The 14,476-nt window shown below is 39.2% G+C and overlaps 1 protein-coding gene across 1 annotated transcript in view; it reads left to right on the top strand.

Annotated features, from left to right (window-relative positions):
• LOC140930226 (uncharacterized) overlaps nt 1–14,476 on the top strand; it is a 63,352-nt gene that overhangs the window by 1,212 nt on the left and 47,664 nt on the right. Inside the window, exons 3-12 of the mRNA XM_073379891.1 lie at nt 44–121; nt 2,147–3,865; nt 5,205–5,435; nt 6,186–7,692; nt 7,998–8,414; nt 9,413–9,684; nt 10,439–10,588; nt 11,412–11,599; nt 12,223–12,400; nt 12,856–13,212. Coding sequence (XP_073235992.1) covers nt 44–121; nt 2,147–3,865; nt 5,205–5,435; nt 6,186–7,692; nt 7,998–8,414; nt 9,413–9,684; nt 10,439–10,588; nt 11,412–11,599; nt 12,223–12,400; nt 12,856–13,212 — 5,097 coding nt within the window. The remainder of the gene's footprint in view (nt 1–43; nt 122–2,146; nt 3,866–5,204; nt 5,436–6,185; nt 7,693–7,997; nt 8,415–9,412; nt 9,685–10,438; nt 10,589–11,411; nt 11,600–12,222; nt 12,401–12,855; nt 13,213–14,476) is intronic.

Here is a 14,476-nt window from a genome sequence, read left to right on the forward strand (position 1 = left end):
ATATTTAAAGGGTTTACTTAAATAATACTTCGTTTGTTTTTAGGCTGAACAAGAGCAAAACTCACAATCAGGAAGCTATGTCAGTGGAAGCGAATACACAAGCGGCGAAGAATATTCCGAGGTATGAATATTGTTGCATTCTTCCATTCACCTGAGTTCATAAAGATCTTTTCACACTATGCATTGTTTGAAAGCTTTGTTTTTGTAAAGAACAGAGATAAAAAGAGTATATGCTTCCGTCAGTCAAGCGTTTAATGAAGACGCTCGTCAAATGTTTATAAATATAAATACATCTGTGGGATATCGATGCATATTGATATTGCACGATGTTTATTTTATGGACTTTGAAATTTATGAAATAGACAACTTCGCTGTCTTCGGTTTCAATCAAAAATTTTAATCGTGACGCACGGACAAAAAAGTCAATAATTATCTAATGAAAATGGTAATTAACACATTTTGAGTTCATATAATGCCCTCTCTTAGAGTTCTTTTTGGATGTAAATATTGCCAACTTATTTACTCGTATCAACTCTATTGTCTTGTGAGTAATTTGTTTTAGTGAAGACAAAATACACTTTTAAGTTTCGTTCTAAGACACGTTTCTTGATAGTATTATGTTTATTTTGGATGGAATTTAAGGATAAACTGACATATAACCTCTTTCCTTGTCTAACACCTGCCAGATTTTAACCCTGATGTTTCATAATATTTGCACATACAGCTTTGTGCCTTCTGAATACATTTTCATGAAATTTTTTTGTTGCCAAAACAGTTTAATAATGTAAAGATTAAAAACTCCCCAGGCATTTTGTTTTGTTGCGTGCAATGCATGAATGCATACAGCTGTTTGAATTTTTGCTTCAAAAAAATACACATTTACTGTCATTCCTGTGATGAATTTTTCTCCTTTCATTTAAAACCTACTATTACTTTTAGGCTTTATTGGAAAACATGCGCTCTTGGCATTTTATATCCTCAAACTTACTAACAATTCATGTAAAGAATTCAAAGTAACTGTATCTATTGTGATATTGGTTTCAAAAATTTTGTGATTTGAGAAAAGCCACTAACACTTTGACTAAGTTGTTGCAAGATTGTCTCTCTAACTTCTAAACCCATGGTGTTACAATTCATATGAAACCCCATTGGCATTTATATATGGCTATTTATTTCTTGGGATTTTACAAAAATGATATTTGAATATTTTTGTTAGTTTTTTCTTTTGCACTGATAGGAGTGATACTCATAGGGCTAATAATAATAATAATAATAATAATAATAATAATAATAATAATAATATAACTTTATTCATAGATTCAAAAAAATAGACTGTTTACAGATTCAAGAATATGAATATTAAAATATATACCCTATGTACATTCTTCTTGTGTACGAAAGAGAATTCTCGTAAAATGACTATCTAAAATCTACTACTACTACTACTAATAATAATAAAAATAATAATAATAATAATAACAATAACAATAATAACAATTGACTTAATTTTGATCAGCTGTCAATGCTCAGCCTACTGTGATTCAAATGGAGACCACTGTGTTGTCCATTGAAACATTAGTCACTGTCACAAAGTCCTACATGTAATTAGATTTAATGGAAGAAAGACCATCACAGTACTGTTATATTCAGTATATGAAATCAACATCCACTGCAATAGCTTACAAATACAGCTGCCTTGCACTTGGTGTTGAGGAATGGGAAGTTGCTGTATTTACTGTAGGCTGCACCAGTGTTCGATCTAGGCTGTGTTTTTGGGTCATTGACGTGGAATATCCTATTCTGATGCAAAATGAAATTATCGTGGAGTCATACTAAAGTAGGTCTGGGAAACAGTGCCAAAATCCTTGTTTAGGGCCTCGACCTGTGTACCAGGATTTGGGTACTTGTCATGATTGGCCTGTTAAAAAAGCCATCGTCAATTTGCCAGTCAGGTTAAAAAGGAAATTGGAAATGCTCTTCCTGTAATTCATTGGGTGTGTAGGGGACCCAGAAAAAGGATCTCATTACTGCTTCACAGACATTAATAACCAGGTTTTTTTTTATTTATTGGGTATAAATTCCTAGCTATGTGATTTGAATTCTGTTATTTTAATAATGAAGCTGTTGTATTTGTGTCATTCTATAGGAGGGTGGCCTAGACAGCTATGACATTGCTAACATTGAAAGAAATGAGCTAAAAAATAGAACACAGGAACTGGAGGAAGAATTGGCAGCCAAGAAAGCGGCATTGAAACAGATCAGCCGTGAAAATGCCGACTTGAAGGGGAGGGTGGAGTTACTGCTGCAGGACCAGTCGGGAGCGTCAGTCATTAAGGAACTCAGCAGACAGGTTGAGGAAATGAAAGAAAACTTACAAATGAAGCAGTCAATTCTTGAAGACATCAATAAAGAAAATCAAGATCTGAGAACCAAGCTGGAGCGTAGCGATCAGAGTAAAGGGGTGTCAGGTGATGCGCAAACAGACGAGTTAAAGGCAAAGCAGCTGGCTTTAGATGAATTAAATACGACAAACCAAAGACTTCAAGCTGAAATTGCCACCCTGAAGAAACAATCATCAACTACTCAAGAAAATGGTTTGCCAAATGACTTTCCCGAGCTAGAGAACTTGAGAGAGACATTGAGATCTAAGGAGGAAATTTTGGAGAAACTTCAGAGGGAAAACAGCGAGTTGAACTTGAGACTAAAATCATCAGGTGTAGAAGAAGGTGCTAAGGTCAAAGAAAGATCTAATAAAGTGGATGAGCTTTCAAAAATGTTGTGGGAGAAAGAGAGTGAGATAGGTAACTTGCAACATTTAAAAGCACAACTGGAAGAGAGACTTGGAAGCTTACAAAACGTGCAAAATGAACTGGAGGAAAGTAGACGACACTGTGCTGCACTTGAATCTCAACTGGCAAATGTTAGTGCTTTGGATAACTCCATGGAAGAAAAATCGGAAATGGAGAATCTTCGAGAGAATCTAAGACTTAAGCAGGAAACTATGGAGCAGTTGAACAGAGAGAATGAGGATCTTAAACAGCGACTTAATACTTTAGAGTCCACAGATTTTAAAGGACTTCTTGAAGAAAGCTACAAGAAACTACAGCAGTTTAGTGAGGAGTCTGCTGCAAAGGATGAGCAACTTGCAAAGTTACAGCCTGTTCAATCAGAACTTGAGCAAAGTATAGAGAGAAGCAAAGAGTTGGAACAACAAGTGTCTTTCTTGAAGCACCAGCTTGAAGTTGCGGAGGACAACTCTCTGTCGGAATCATCCCAGATGGAAAACTTGAAAGAAAATCTGAAAATTAAACAGGAAACTGTCCAACAGCTGAGCAAAGACAATGAAGATCTTCGGACCAGGCTAGAGCATTCTAATGAAGGGAACAAGCTACTGGAAACAAAACTTGAAGAGCTTTCTAGAGAGCTAGATTCCAAAAAAGAGCAAGTAAAACGAGTTCAAGAGCTGCAAAATGAACTTCAAAAGAGCAAAGCTAAGACAGATGAAATACAACAAGAAGTCATGAGGTTGCAGCATGAGGTGGATACAATGGAGGACAACTCGCAGTCTGAATCCTCATTAATGGAGAACCTTAAGGAAAATTTAAAACTCAAACAACAAACTATGGAACAACTTAGTAAAGATTACGAGTCCATGCAACAACAGCTGGCACAAAGCCAGGCTAGTTTAGCAGAATTGTCGGAACAGTTGACAAACAAGCAGAATGAACTGGAGACGGTTATGAGAGAGAGGGATGAGAAACTGATGAAGGTCATGGATCAGTTTGCTGAGAAGGAAGAGGAGTTGGAGGATTTGAGGAAGAACAATGAGGAGATGAAATCACAACTCAAACAGCTGAGTAATGACGTAAGTAGTACAACGTTTGAGTCTTCTTTCAACATTATGTTGCTCTCACAATCATGTGAATTCATAATAACGTTATTACATGTACCATTCTTATCAAAGTTAGGGGGTGTTTACTGTACATGATACCGAGGTGACTTTCGCCCTGAGCGAGTTCACTCCAGTTCCCTTTTATGGCTCTATATTTGTTTACATGATACCACCTCAAAGTGTCATGCCGACTCTTGTCACCCTGGTGTGAGTTCACCCTGGTTGTTGTACCTGGGCGAGAATTTCACTCCAGTATGAAATGTCACAACAATACCATCACATCATGTAAACTCGAAACGACCACACAGTTCAGTGTGAAATTGGTCTGCCGGTAGACTGGAACAGGTAGCGCATGCATAATGTTTGCAATTTTGAATCACACATGTATTTTATCAACATGAAGTGTACCTTCAAATAACGAGGTATAAAATGACCCAGTCATCATGTAAATGTGATACGAAATCAAATGCTGGTATGAAACTCGCGCTGGTGTGAGTTTTCTCATGTAAATGCCCCCTTACACACTGTATGGGGTAGTTTTCTGTTGTTGCGAATGAATGGGATCACCAAATGACATATTATAAAGGAATGAAAAGACACTGATTAAACAGTATCCACACCACAAAACAAAAGCAACTGACAATAGTGTTCACAACACCAAGAAACATTTAAGAATTCTACACCCGCTACAAAATTCAATAACTTTTTTCTACGAACAACCAAATTCAAAATTATATGCAAAGAGTGCTCAATCTTTGTTTACTGCTATACAGAACCAATACCCGGTGATTTTTTTGGTTACTTTCAATGTCCAAAGTTTTACAACTCTCTGATTGCTAAGATAACTGAATCTTCCTCCAATGCATCTTTTAAAAAAAAGCTTGAAGAATTTCTTCTCAATATGTATTAACTTAATATTGCTTTAAGCTTGAATTACTTTTATTTTGTAAAAGCTTGTACCACTTTTGCCAGCCTATATTTTCATAATAGACTTGCTAATTTTTAATTCGGAGGAAACCTGATTCTTTATAAGCCCTGTAGTTTCTTTCAGGTTTCCTCGTCATCTGATTCCTTTAACTTTCTTTATCATACACCTTTATAGTAATGATGTGTGATATGGCGAATAAACATGAATGAATGAAGGAAGACACCCCTGTATTGACCAGTACCTGTTTGTGGTTTTCTAAGCACAAACTTCCCTAAGGAAATTAGCACCACAGATACCTGTAAAATGTCTTGATTTTTGAGCAAGTGATGAGAATATGTGGATTTATATAAAAGCTTCAATGTATTTCATTCTCTTAACACCTAGGTTACCACTTATCGCACCCAGTCTGAAGAACTTGCTGAAAAGCTGAGTACTTCTCAGGACCACTTGCTTGAGCTCCAAGGGAATGTGGAAACTAGAGATGAGAAAGTTCGAGAGTTGATGCAAAATCTAGCAGATCATGACAGTGAGCAAAAAAATGTTAAACATGAGGCTCAGATGCAGACAGAAGAACTGACTGAACAGATAAAGATGTTGCAAGAACAGTTACTGGAGGTAAGATATATTATTCTTGCTTGTATTTTTTGTCCCCACTGGGCTTTACATTACAAGGGTTGTCTTATGAGCAAAGCATAAATGGGGTAGGGGTTGGAGGAGGGGGGGGGGGGAGGGTTGAGTCTGAGAAGCCAAAAAAAGGTGAAGGAGGGGTAGGGCATCTAGTTTCCTCTGTTCTCTGCCCATTCCTTACTTGCCATGTAGAGTATTACTTTACTGTGTGATCCAAAGATCAAACATAGGATATTAGATGGAACATTTCATGTACATGTAAGATGGAATAGTTCAGTAGCTTTATGAGGCCATAATTACAGCGTTTAACAGCTATAGTTCTTTTTAAAGGGCCTGTAGCACACATTTTTTCCTCTTGTAAAGAATTCCTAACCTGCGAGCAAGCTCACTGATTGAAGGGTAGAGAATCAGATGGGGATAGAAACGTCTTCCAACCCTGTGTGCCCCCCGCCCCCCCCCCCAACCCCCATTCCTCCCTAAAAGCTTAGCATCTTGTATCATGTAGATAGTTTTTCCACCCTCCCTGTTAAGTTCTTTTTTAATGTTTAATGGCCATGATGCTACAGGATTTGAACAAAAACCAAACACACACTCAACGCCCTTCTCAAGGCATTACAACACCAGCAACAGAGTGCGCGTGGTATTGTGGGATTTTTTAATGTTCACTTCCGGTAAACTTAAACAACCTAGCCATCCCGTTTAATTCACTACACTTCCGTTTGTTTGTCTTTCCTTTAGAGTGATGGTAGCTTAAAAATGCAACAGTCAGACATGGACAAGGTGACCAAAGAGTTACAAGACACCAAATCAGTTATAGAAGACCTGAAGCACGAAGTATCTGACAAAGACAACGTCATTATTGAACTGTACACTTTGAAAGAAAAGGATGAAGAGAACTACAAGAGTAGAATAGAAGAGGTTAACCAAGAGCTCCAAGACAAAGTAAGAACACTTAATCAGCTCAATCAGGAACTACTCGACAAGAATGGAACTCTTGATCAACTAAACAGCGACTTCGATGGTCTTAAAAGTGAGCTGGAAAGATACAAGCTCAGCGCAAAAGAGTTGGAGGAAAATCTTGACCAAGCTCAAAAGTTCAATGCCACTGAAGTGGAAAGACTTCACACAGAGCATCAGGAAGAGTTGCAAGCCGTGAACTCGAAACATCTTGCCGAGCTGGAGAATTTAAAACAGCTGATGAATATGCAACTGGAGGAGACAGGCCAAGAGGCGGATAAATCGAGACAAGAACAGATGGAAAAGCTGAAGCAGGTCTATGAGGGCGAAGTAAACGTGTTGAAGGACTCACTCGATAAGCAGATTACATTGAACAATGATCTAGAACAGCAGATGGAAAGGATAAGAGAAGAATTTGAAAATAAGGCAACGATGTTGAAAGAGAAAGATGAAGCTTTAGATGTGCTCAAGGAGCAGTTTGAAGAGCTGAAAAGTTCAAGCGCGATCGAAATTAAAGATTTACAGAACGAGTTGAAGAAGAAGGTTAAAGAAATAGCCGAGCTAGAGGATAACTTGTCGAGTTTTGAAGAAGAGCACACCAGCGATGTCGCTCAGTATGAACAGAATTTACAAAAGCAACAAGAGCAAACAGCCGAGCTTGAGAAGCAGTTAGTGTTGGAACTTGGTAATGAATCGGCAAGATACGAGCAGAAACTCGCTGAAACAAAAGCGCACCTGGAGTCGAAGTACAAAAAAGCCGCGCAGCAACTTGTGGAGAGAGTGAAAGATCTAGAGTCGGAAAATGAGTCTCTGAGGACGACGCACGCTCAAGAAATCGAAGCGTTTAGAGAGAATCTTGTTGAATATACCAGTGGCTTAGAGGACCAAATACGAGAATTAAAGGCAGGCGCGCAGGCTGAACACAAACGTGAGCTGGAAGCCGTGAAGGCTGAACACGTTGAGGTTGTAGCAAAGTTGGAAAAAGAACTCAAGACTTTATCGCAGGGTAAAGAAGCGCTCGAAATGGAGCTTAAAACCCGTGCTGGCGATGAACGGACAGGAAGGGTGTCCGAGGAGGCAGATAAGGTGAAGGAAGCTTATGAAGAGCAGATTCAAACGCTCAAGGAACAAGTACAGCACGAGCAAGAAAGGCGTGAAAAGGAAGTGGCAGAGGCAGCCGATAGCAAGGAAAAAGAGTTCATGGGAGTGATTGAGGAAGTGCTCGAGAAACATCAGTTACAAGTTTCAGAGTTGAAGACGTACTATGAAAAGATGCTTCAGGAAACAGGCAAGTTTAGCGCTTCTTACTCACGATTACTTTTACTCAAAAGTTAGAACCACCTTGTACAGCATAAAAAACAGTACCACAGGAAAGTACTGCTTATTAACTTTCTTCGCTCGCCATAATTGGAGCGCTTGTTCGAAGGCTGACTTAAAAGCTAGAACCATGCACCTTGCACGGCATAATATTCAGGAAAGTACTCCCCCAGAAAAGAAGTTTATAGGTACAAGGAAACTGAGACAATTAATTGATTTACTTATATATTTATTACTAGTTAGTAACGTTGCTATTGTCTTTGTGACATCATTCAGGTCAAGGACAGCAGAAAGAAGACCCCGCTGTTGTTCTTACTCAGCTGAAACTAGAAAAAGAAAGAGAGATCGCCCAGATAAAGAAGCAACTACTCCAGGAGAGCGAAGAAAGAATCGCCTCAACACAAGACGCACTGCTCTACAAAATAACGAAAGAAGAAGAAGAAAACTTGCGTTTGCGAAGCAAGCTGACCGAACTGCATAAGGACCTTTCTGAGGTTACCACAGAAAGGGACCGGCTCTTGAATGAGATTCAGGTGCTCACAGATACACACAGTATGTTGGACCTAAGATTGCAAGCCCCTATAGAGTCCAACATTGGCTCTGTCTCCAGTCAAGTTGTACACGAAGAACCGCTGTTGGTGCGACAGTCTGTAGAGGAGCTGGAAGTCTTGCCGGGGACTGGATTTGCTGAAGGTATCTTAAATTATTGAGAGTTTCAGTAGAGACCCTTAGATTCTAAGACGAGGAGGACTACGAAGAACTAAAATTTCTCGTACAAAATAGTGCGCGTGCGTGAAGCCGCGTTATTTTGGTGGGAAAAACGTGATAGCCGTCGTCATTCTACTACGAGTTTTAGCGAGAATAGAGAGTTTTAGATTTGAGGACGAGAACGAGTACGAGTACGAGATTCAACTAAGAGTTTTTGCGCGTGTTCTCAAAAAAAAAGACATCCCGGAAAGCTTCATTTTACTTTATTTTTTTAACCAAAAAAGTTAGTACGGTTATTTATACTGAAAAAGGTTAAGCCCTCTCCCGATAGGAAAATTGTAGAAATTCTTACATTTGATAACTTGTTCCCGCCACCACCGTCATCGTAGAATGACGACGGCTATCACCTTTTCCCGCCAAAATGACGCTGGCTCACGCGCGTGCACTACTTAGAATTGAGAAAATCTCGTACTCGTAGTCGCCCCCTGTCTCGAATCTAAAGCTCTATAATGCCGTAGTGACGAAACAAATTATGTCAGTGATCAAATGTTAGGAAATTAATTTATCATTTTGCGCTGGAGAGAGTGCTTAATCTCCTTCAATAAAAATGACTGTGCTACGCTTTCCATGGTGTCGATTTTTTGATAATACGCGAAAAAACTTCGTCCTTGTCCTCGAATCCAAAGGTCTCTAATATCTTGGTGCTGTATCAGCTTGTTATATTTAATGTTAATTTGAATCTGGGAGGGGAGACATTTTTGTAGCCTAAGGTACCCTAACCCTAACCGAATTTCTCTCATCACACTGACGTTAAAATGTGCTTTTCAGTTGAAGGTCAATCTTAGGACTTTTTCTAGTTGTCTTTAGAGCCTTGTCGTCTGAAAGTTGTATATGAGCCAGCAAAGCTGTCTTTGATGTGGTAAATGTGTTCTTGCTTTTCTTTTATATTAAAAATAATTCTTGCCTCACCCTTTTATTCAAAGAAACATCAGACCAATCCGCCTCTCTTGCGGCCAAGCTCAACCAAATGCAAGAAATAGTCCGGCAGAAGAATAAAGTTGAGCTCAAACTAAGCCAACAGCTTCAGGAAGCCAAAAGAGCTCTAGAGAAAGAGAGAGAGAACTTCATAGTTGAGATGAACGAAAGAGAAGCCCGAGAGAGGGCCCTAGAAGTCAGCAAACGACAACTGGAGACGCAACTGACCGCTGTGGATAGAGAGAACTACGAGTCGCTTGAAGAGCTGTCTCTCTTGCAGGTTTGTGGGTTTGAAAAATGCGTAGGGTAGTTTAGATAACTAGAGTTGAAGAGCAGTGATTTTATTGTTCGGGTTTATGGACCAGTCGGCCCTCAACAGCGTAACAGTCATACTGGCACGGCTAGCATGTGTCCATGGTTGTTGTCACAAAGTTTTATCAATTTTTTGCTTCTGATTAGCTTTAATTAGCGAAGGGAAAATGCGTGCAAGCAGGTGCAATCAACGTGCGAGCGTGTAACAATTAATTTTTGTTTTGTTTGGCCGATTCTGATTGGTCTAAAAATTAGCTAATCGCGAGACGTAGTAAAGTAGAACAATTGACCACTGCCAAAAATACCAAAACACACCATAATGTTCTTTGTTTGTCACCCCATAATTTTGCATAAGCATTGTTTTCAGTTTCTCTTGGGGCAATTTTAACTCCCATTTTAACTGCGACATTGTCGTGGAGCTTAAAGGACCACGACGGCGATGGTACGCGCGGAGAAAGAAAGAGGTAATCATCTTCTTGTGTGAACCTCATGAAACGAGAAAGCAGGAAATTTCACGTGTTAGTCGTGCAGTGACGGCAAAGAAATATACAAAAACTAAAAGTGTGTTGCACGTGCAGAGCTGCTGTTTTGCTTATCAAAGCTCTTGGTTTTTGAACGTTCTCCTTGCCTCCTCCGTCGTGGTTGCTTAAACTCTCTATTATTTTTCGTCACTAAATTGAAAACAAGTGAATAAGCAAGTGGAATTTTGTGTGACTTTTAAGGAACGGCTTCAAGAGAGGATACGGGTAGAAAGCGAACTACGAGAAGAGAAAACCCGATTGTTGAATGTGGTTAAAGAGAAGGAAGGAGAATTGGCCAAGGAGAGGAACGAGTTTACAGATAGACTACAACAACATGAACAGGTCATAGAGGTAAGTACTGCCCGGCCCTTCTTCTAGTGAGTTGTCAAAGCTGTAAAGTAAAAAGAAAACTATTATTTTTAAGGACTTGTTATACCTTATGTCCTGAATTCACGCTCTTAGTGGAACGTTGCAAGTAAAAAACTGTCCCGTACAACAAAATGGTGAACGTATGAGCCTAACTTTCTGCCTACCTGCAAAAAGTGTGTTAGGCCCAGGTAAAACGTCGAACTTCATATGTGAATGATAGATTTTGCTCATTACGTTAGGCTCGGCACGTTTGATCCGGGCCGAGTTGCATTCGTATGCGCAATAATGCCGTGAAATAAATAGACCTCTGTAGCTTGAGTGTTTTGTTTTTTTCAATGTTTGCCGTTTGGTAATAGTCAAAGGAAATGTTTCTTTTAAGTTTTTATTTTATTTAAGTGCTTTTCTATGCATCAATCAATTGTTCGATCGATCATCAATCAATCCATTATTTACCCATGTAAAGTTGAATCAACTTAAAACTCGTAATTCCCCTCGGAATATCCTATAACCTACATTGGGAAAACAAAACATACAAACTTATGAGTTATGAGGTCTACTAAGAGCTGTAACCGCCTACTATCGTCTCTTGTAAAACAAACCCCGCTCCCTATTCAATGTTGCTAAATTCTGAAAACCAACGTGTATAGTTCTGGTGTTACCTAAAACAGCATTTCAAGAGGGTACGGAGGAGTAAGGCCATTCACCGGCCGGAATAAATGTCAGAATGACAGGATTTTAGGCCTTAATTCATGTTTTCTCGACAAGTTTTGTCCAAGGTTTTAGCACTGTCTTTGTTCTATCGCAGGAGCTTCGTGAAAGAATCTCGACATCTGACTCGGTATCGGATGATGTACAGGACGCATTTGGTCGGCAGTTACTGGTGTTACAGAATCAGAGAGATTCACTTCTACAGCAACTGGAACAGCAGAAGAAAGACGGCACTTCTTATGTGGATATACTGGAAGAAAAAAACGCTTTAGAGGATAGCTTAAGGTAGAGAACTCGATGCTTTGGAAAAGCTTTCCGTCTGTTGATTCGTTTTGTATAAACAAGACGCTGCGGTAGTGTGTATCTGGGCTTTTTACATGTTCACTAAGCCTTCGTTCATTAAGGTCAGCAAAAACAGTTAAGCATGCGCACTTAAAACGCACAGCGTTCGGTTGGCATTATTCGAGTATTGTGCCCAAGGTTTCAGTATCGGTTAAAATTTATGAGCCTGCCATCACTCAGCGGGACATGCCGCAGGCTCATTTGAGCGATTGATGATGCTGGTGCAGATGTACACTTGGCCCTTCCACAGGAAGCCCATGTAAAAACTGAAGAAATCTAAATTTATTACACTATCAGCATCCTTTGACTGCCGTCAAGATCTATTCCACCGTGTGTTGTCACCAAGTCTAATTTGCCATTATTCTCCCATTGGCTGATTCCTTGAGGCTGTGTTGGGATAGAGGCTGTGTTGTTAACTTTCCTGGTATTTGGCCCATAAAGCAGTGCCTTGTAGCATGAGCTCTTCTCTGTGCCACAATCGTGGAGATTGATAGAATTTCTGTGTAGTTCTAGTTTTATTTCCATACCAGATCCTTGCTTATTAGTAATTTGTTGATTTTCTTCAGACTTGAGCGTGAAAGGCTTTCGGAAAAGCTTCGCCAGAAGGAAGTTCTTGAAAGGGAACTGAACCGCGAGAGAGCTTCGCTGCAGGAGCAACTGATCAAGCAGGCTAAACTGAACGAGATCATCAGACAAAAGGACTTGTTTGAAAAAGAACTCAGAAAGGAGAAGAATGAGCTGCAGGTCTGTATCCAGAGCTTTCCTCTTTCCTCAGCTACTTACTGTAACTTGGCATCTGTTTTAATTATTTTCATACGTGCGCTCGACGATTTCTAGAGAAAATAGAGGGTCTGTCTACGGGCTAAATTTCAAGTGTTAGGCTGCTAGGTAAAACAGTATTTGGAGTATTAACTGAAGGATGATCATCGCAGTTATATACGCAAATTTTGCAGTTGCGAAAAGAAATCCTGAAAAAAAATCAGACTTGTACGGTATTCGAACCCTTGACTTATGCGATACCGGTGCAGCGCTCTACCAATTAAGCTACCAATAACTGCAATGATCAAGTGGGGTCAGGGGGAAGGGTTTATAAGTTGGGCTGGGGGAGGGGTTTATAAATGTTGCCGGGGGGGGAGGCTTATAAGCGTCGGTTTATGGTGTCTCCGAGTTTGAAAGGGTGGTGTTTTTTTATTGTTCAGGTGGAGCTGGAGGCGATTGAGATCAAACTGCTGGACAAGGAAGATCTTCTGTTTAGGGAAAAAGAACGCCTTGAAGAGGAGATGAAACAGAAAGAACAGCAGATACAAGAATGGGAACATGAGTTTCACCAGAAAGAGATGGAATTCCTGAGCAAGGAAGAATACATCAAAGAACAGTACAACAAGAGCTTGTTGCAGACCAAAAGTCAGCTGGAGAACCAGTACTCTAGCTCGATGGAACAGCTACGGACAGACCTGGACGAAGACTATCAGCAGCAGCTCAGGAGGCTAGAAGACAACCTGAACGTTCATTATGGCGCTGAGATTGGTCGTCTAAATTCTCGTCATCAGGAACAGGTGCTGTGGTGAATATTTTAGGCATGCAACTAAGTCAGTTAAAGGCTTCTTAGCGCCCAGATTAGAAATAAATAAGTAACGAAACTTGTCAAAATGACATGTCATTGTTACAGTAAGTATGAATGGTCATAGACTCAAAGAACTAAAATAATGGACCAAGACCACGACGTAGAAAACAGGACAGGACTAAATGAATAACTTTTATTTAGATTATTGCAGTGGGCCTAGTTTTGTGAGGTTTATTGAGATTCAAAGAGTTGTAAGAGTTGTAAGACTTATTCAGACCCAAAGTATTGGTTTTTTTTTTGGGGGGGGGACAGATTTATTATTTTGGGTCTATATAAGCTCGGGTGGGTACTTTTTTTTTGGTATCTTTTTTTGCACTGACAGAGTTTATATTGATGTTATATACGTCGTGTTATATAAAGTTTGTGTCTTATGTAAAGTTTTCTTGTCTTGTCTGAGTGAACTAGGGCAGCCGCCTACCTTTCTGTGATTGGCTCAATGAATTCCCGCGCTTGGATGATGATAATGATCGTAATTCGCGCAAGCCACTTTGCTCGCTAGGTAGTTTTCAAGTCTTATTCAAACTGCTCTATCAACTGTGGTTACAATTAAAGTATCTAAAAAGAAGTAAGAAAAAGAGTTTTAAACAGTTTTAGTCGAGGGCATTTTGTCATAGAGATAGTTACCTGCCCATAGAAGTTTTCTACATCAATCTAGCTTTCCAGTGTCTATGATAACCTGCGTCGTTTTTTATTCAAAAACGTTTAATAGAACTTGTAGTGCATGTTGGATGCCCTCGTTGACTCAGATCGTCAATAAAAATACTAAATATTAAACCTTAATTTAGGAAAAAATTAGGCAATATCTAAAATTTCTTATTTGTCACAAAAACAATTATCGGAAAAAGAAATGATATTCAGAGGTTTATGTCAGGAAAGATTATAACTGAATATTTTCGCATTAATGTGCACTCAAGTGTAGTATTACAAATGAATATTTTTGGCACCAATGTGCGTTATGTTTAGTCGAACAGTAAATAAATGACTTGAAATATATGAAATTTCTGAATTTAGGGAAAAGAAAGTAAATTTTCAGTTTTAAAAAAATAAATCTTATGTTTGGTCTTGTAAACTGTCCACGAAAATTTAGGAATGTACTTAGAGGTGAACAATGTGAGCTTAGTTTTTCTCCTCAGACAGATTTTTTGCGAGATCAAACGAAAAACTTATAAATATTAATAGTTTATTATGAGATAGGC

The sequence above is a fragment of the Porites lutea genome, chromosome 3, assembly GCF_958299795.1.
Source record: "Porites lutea chromosome 3, jaPorLute2.1, whole genome shotgun sequence".
NCBI classification, from domain to species: Eukaryota; Metazoa; Cnidaria; class Anthozoa; order Scleractinia; family Poritidae; genus Porites; species Porites lutea.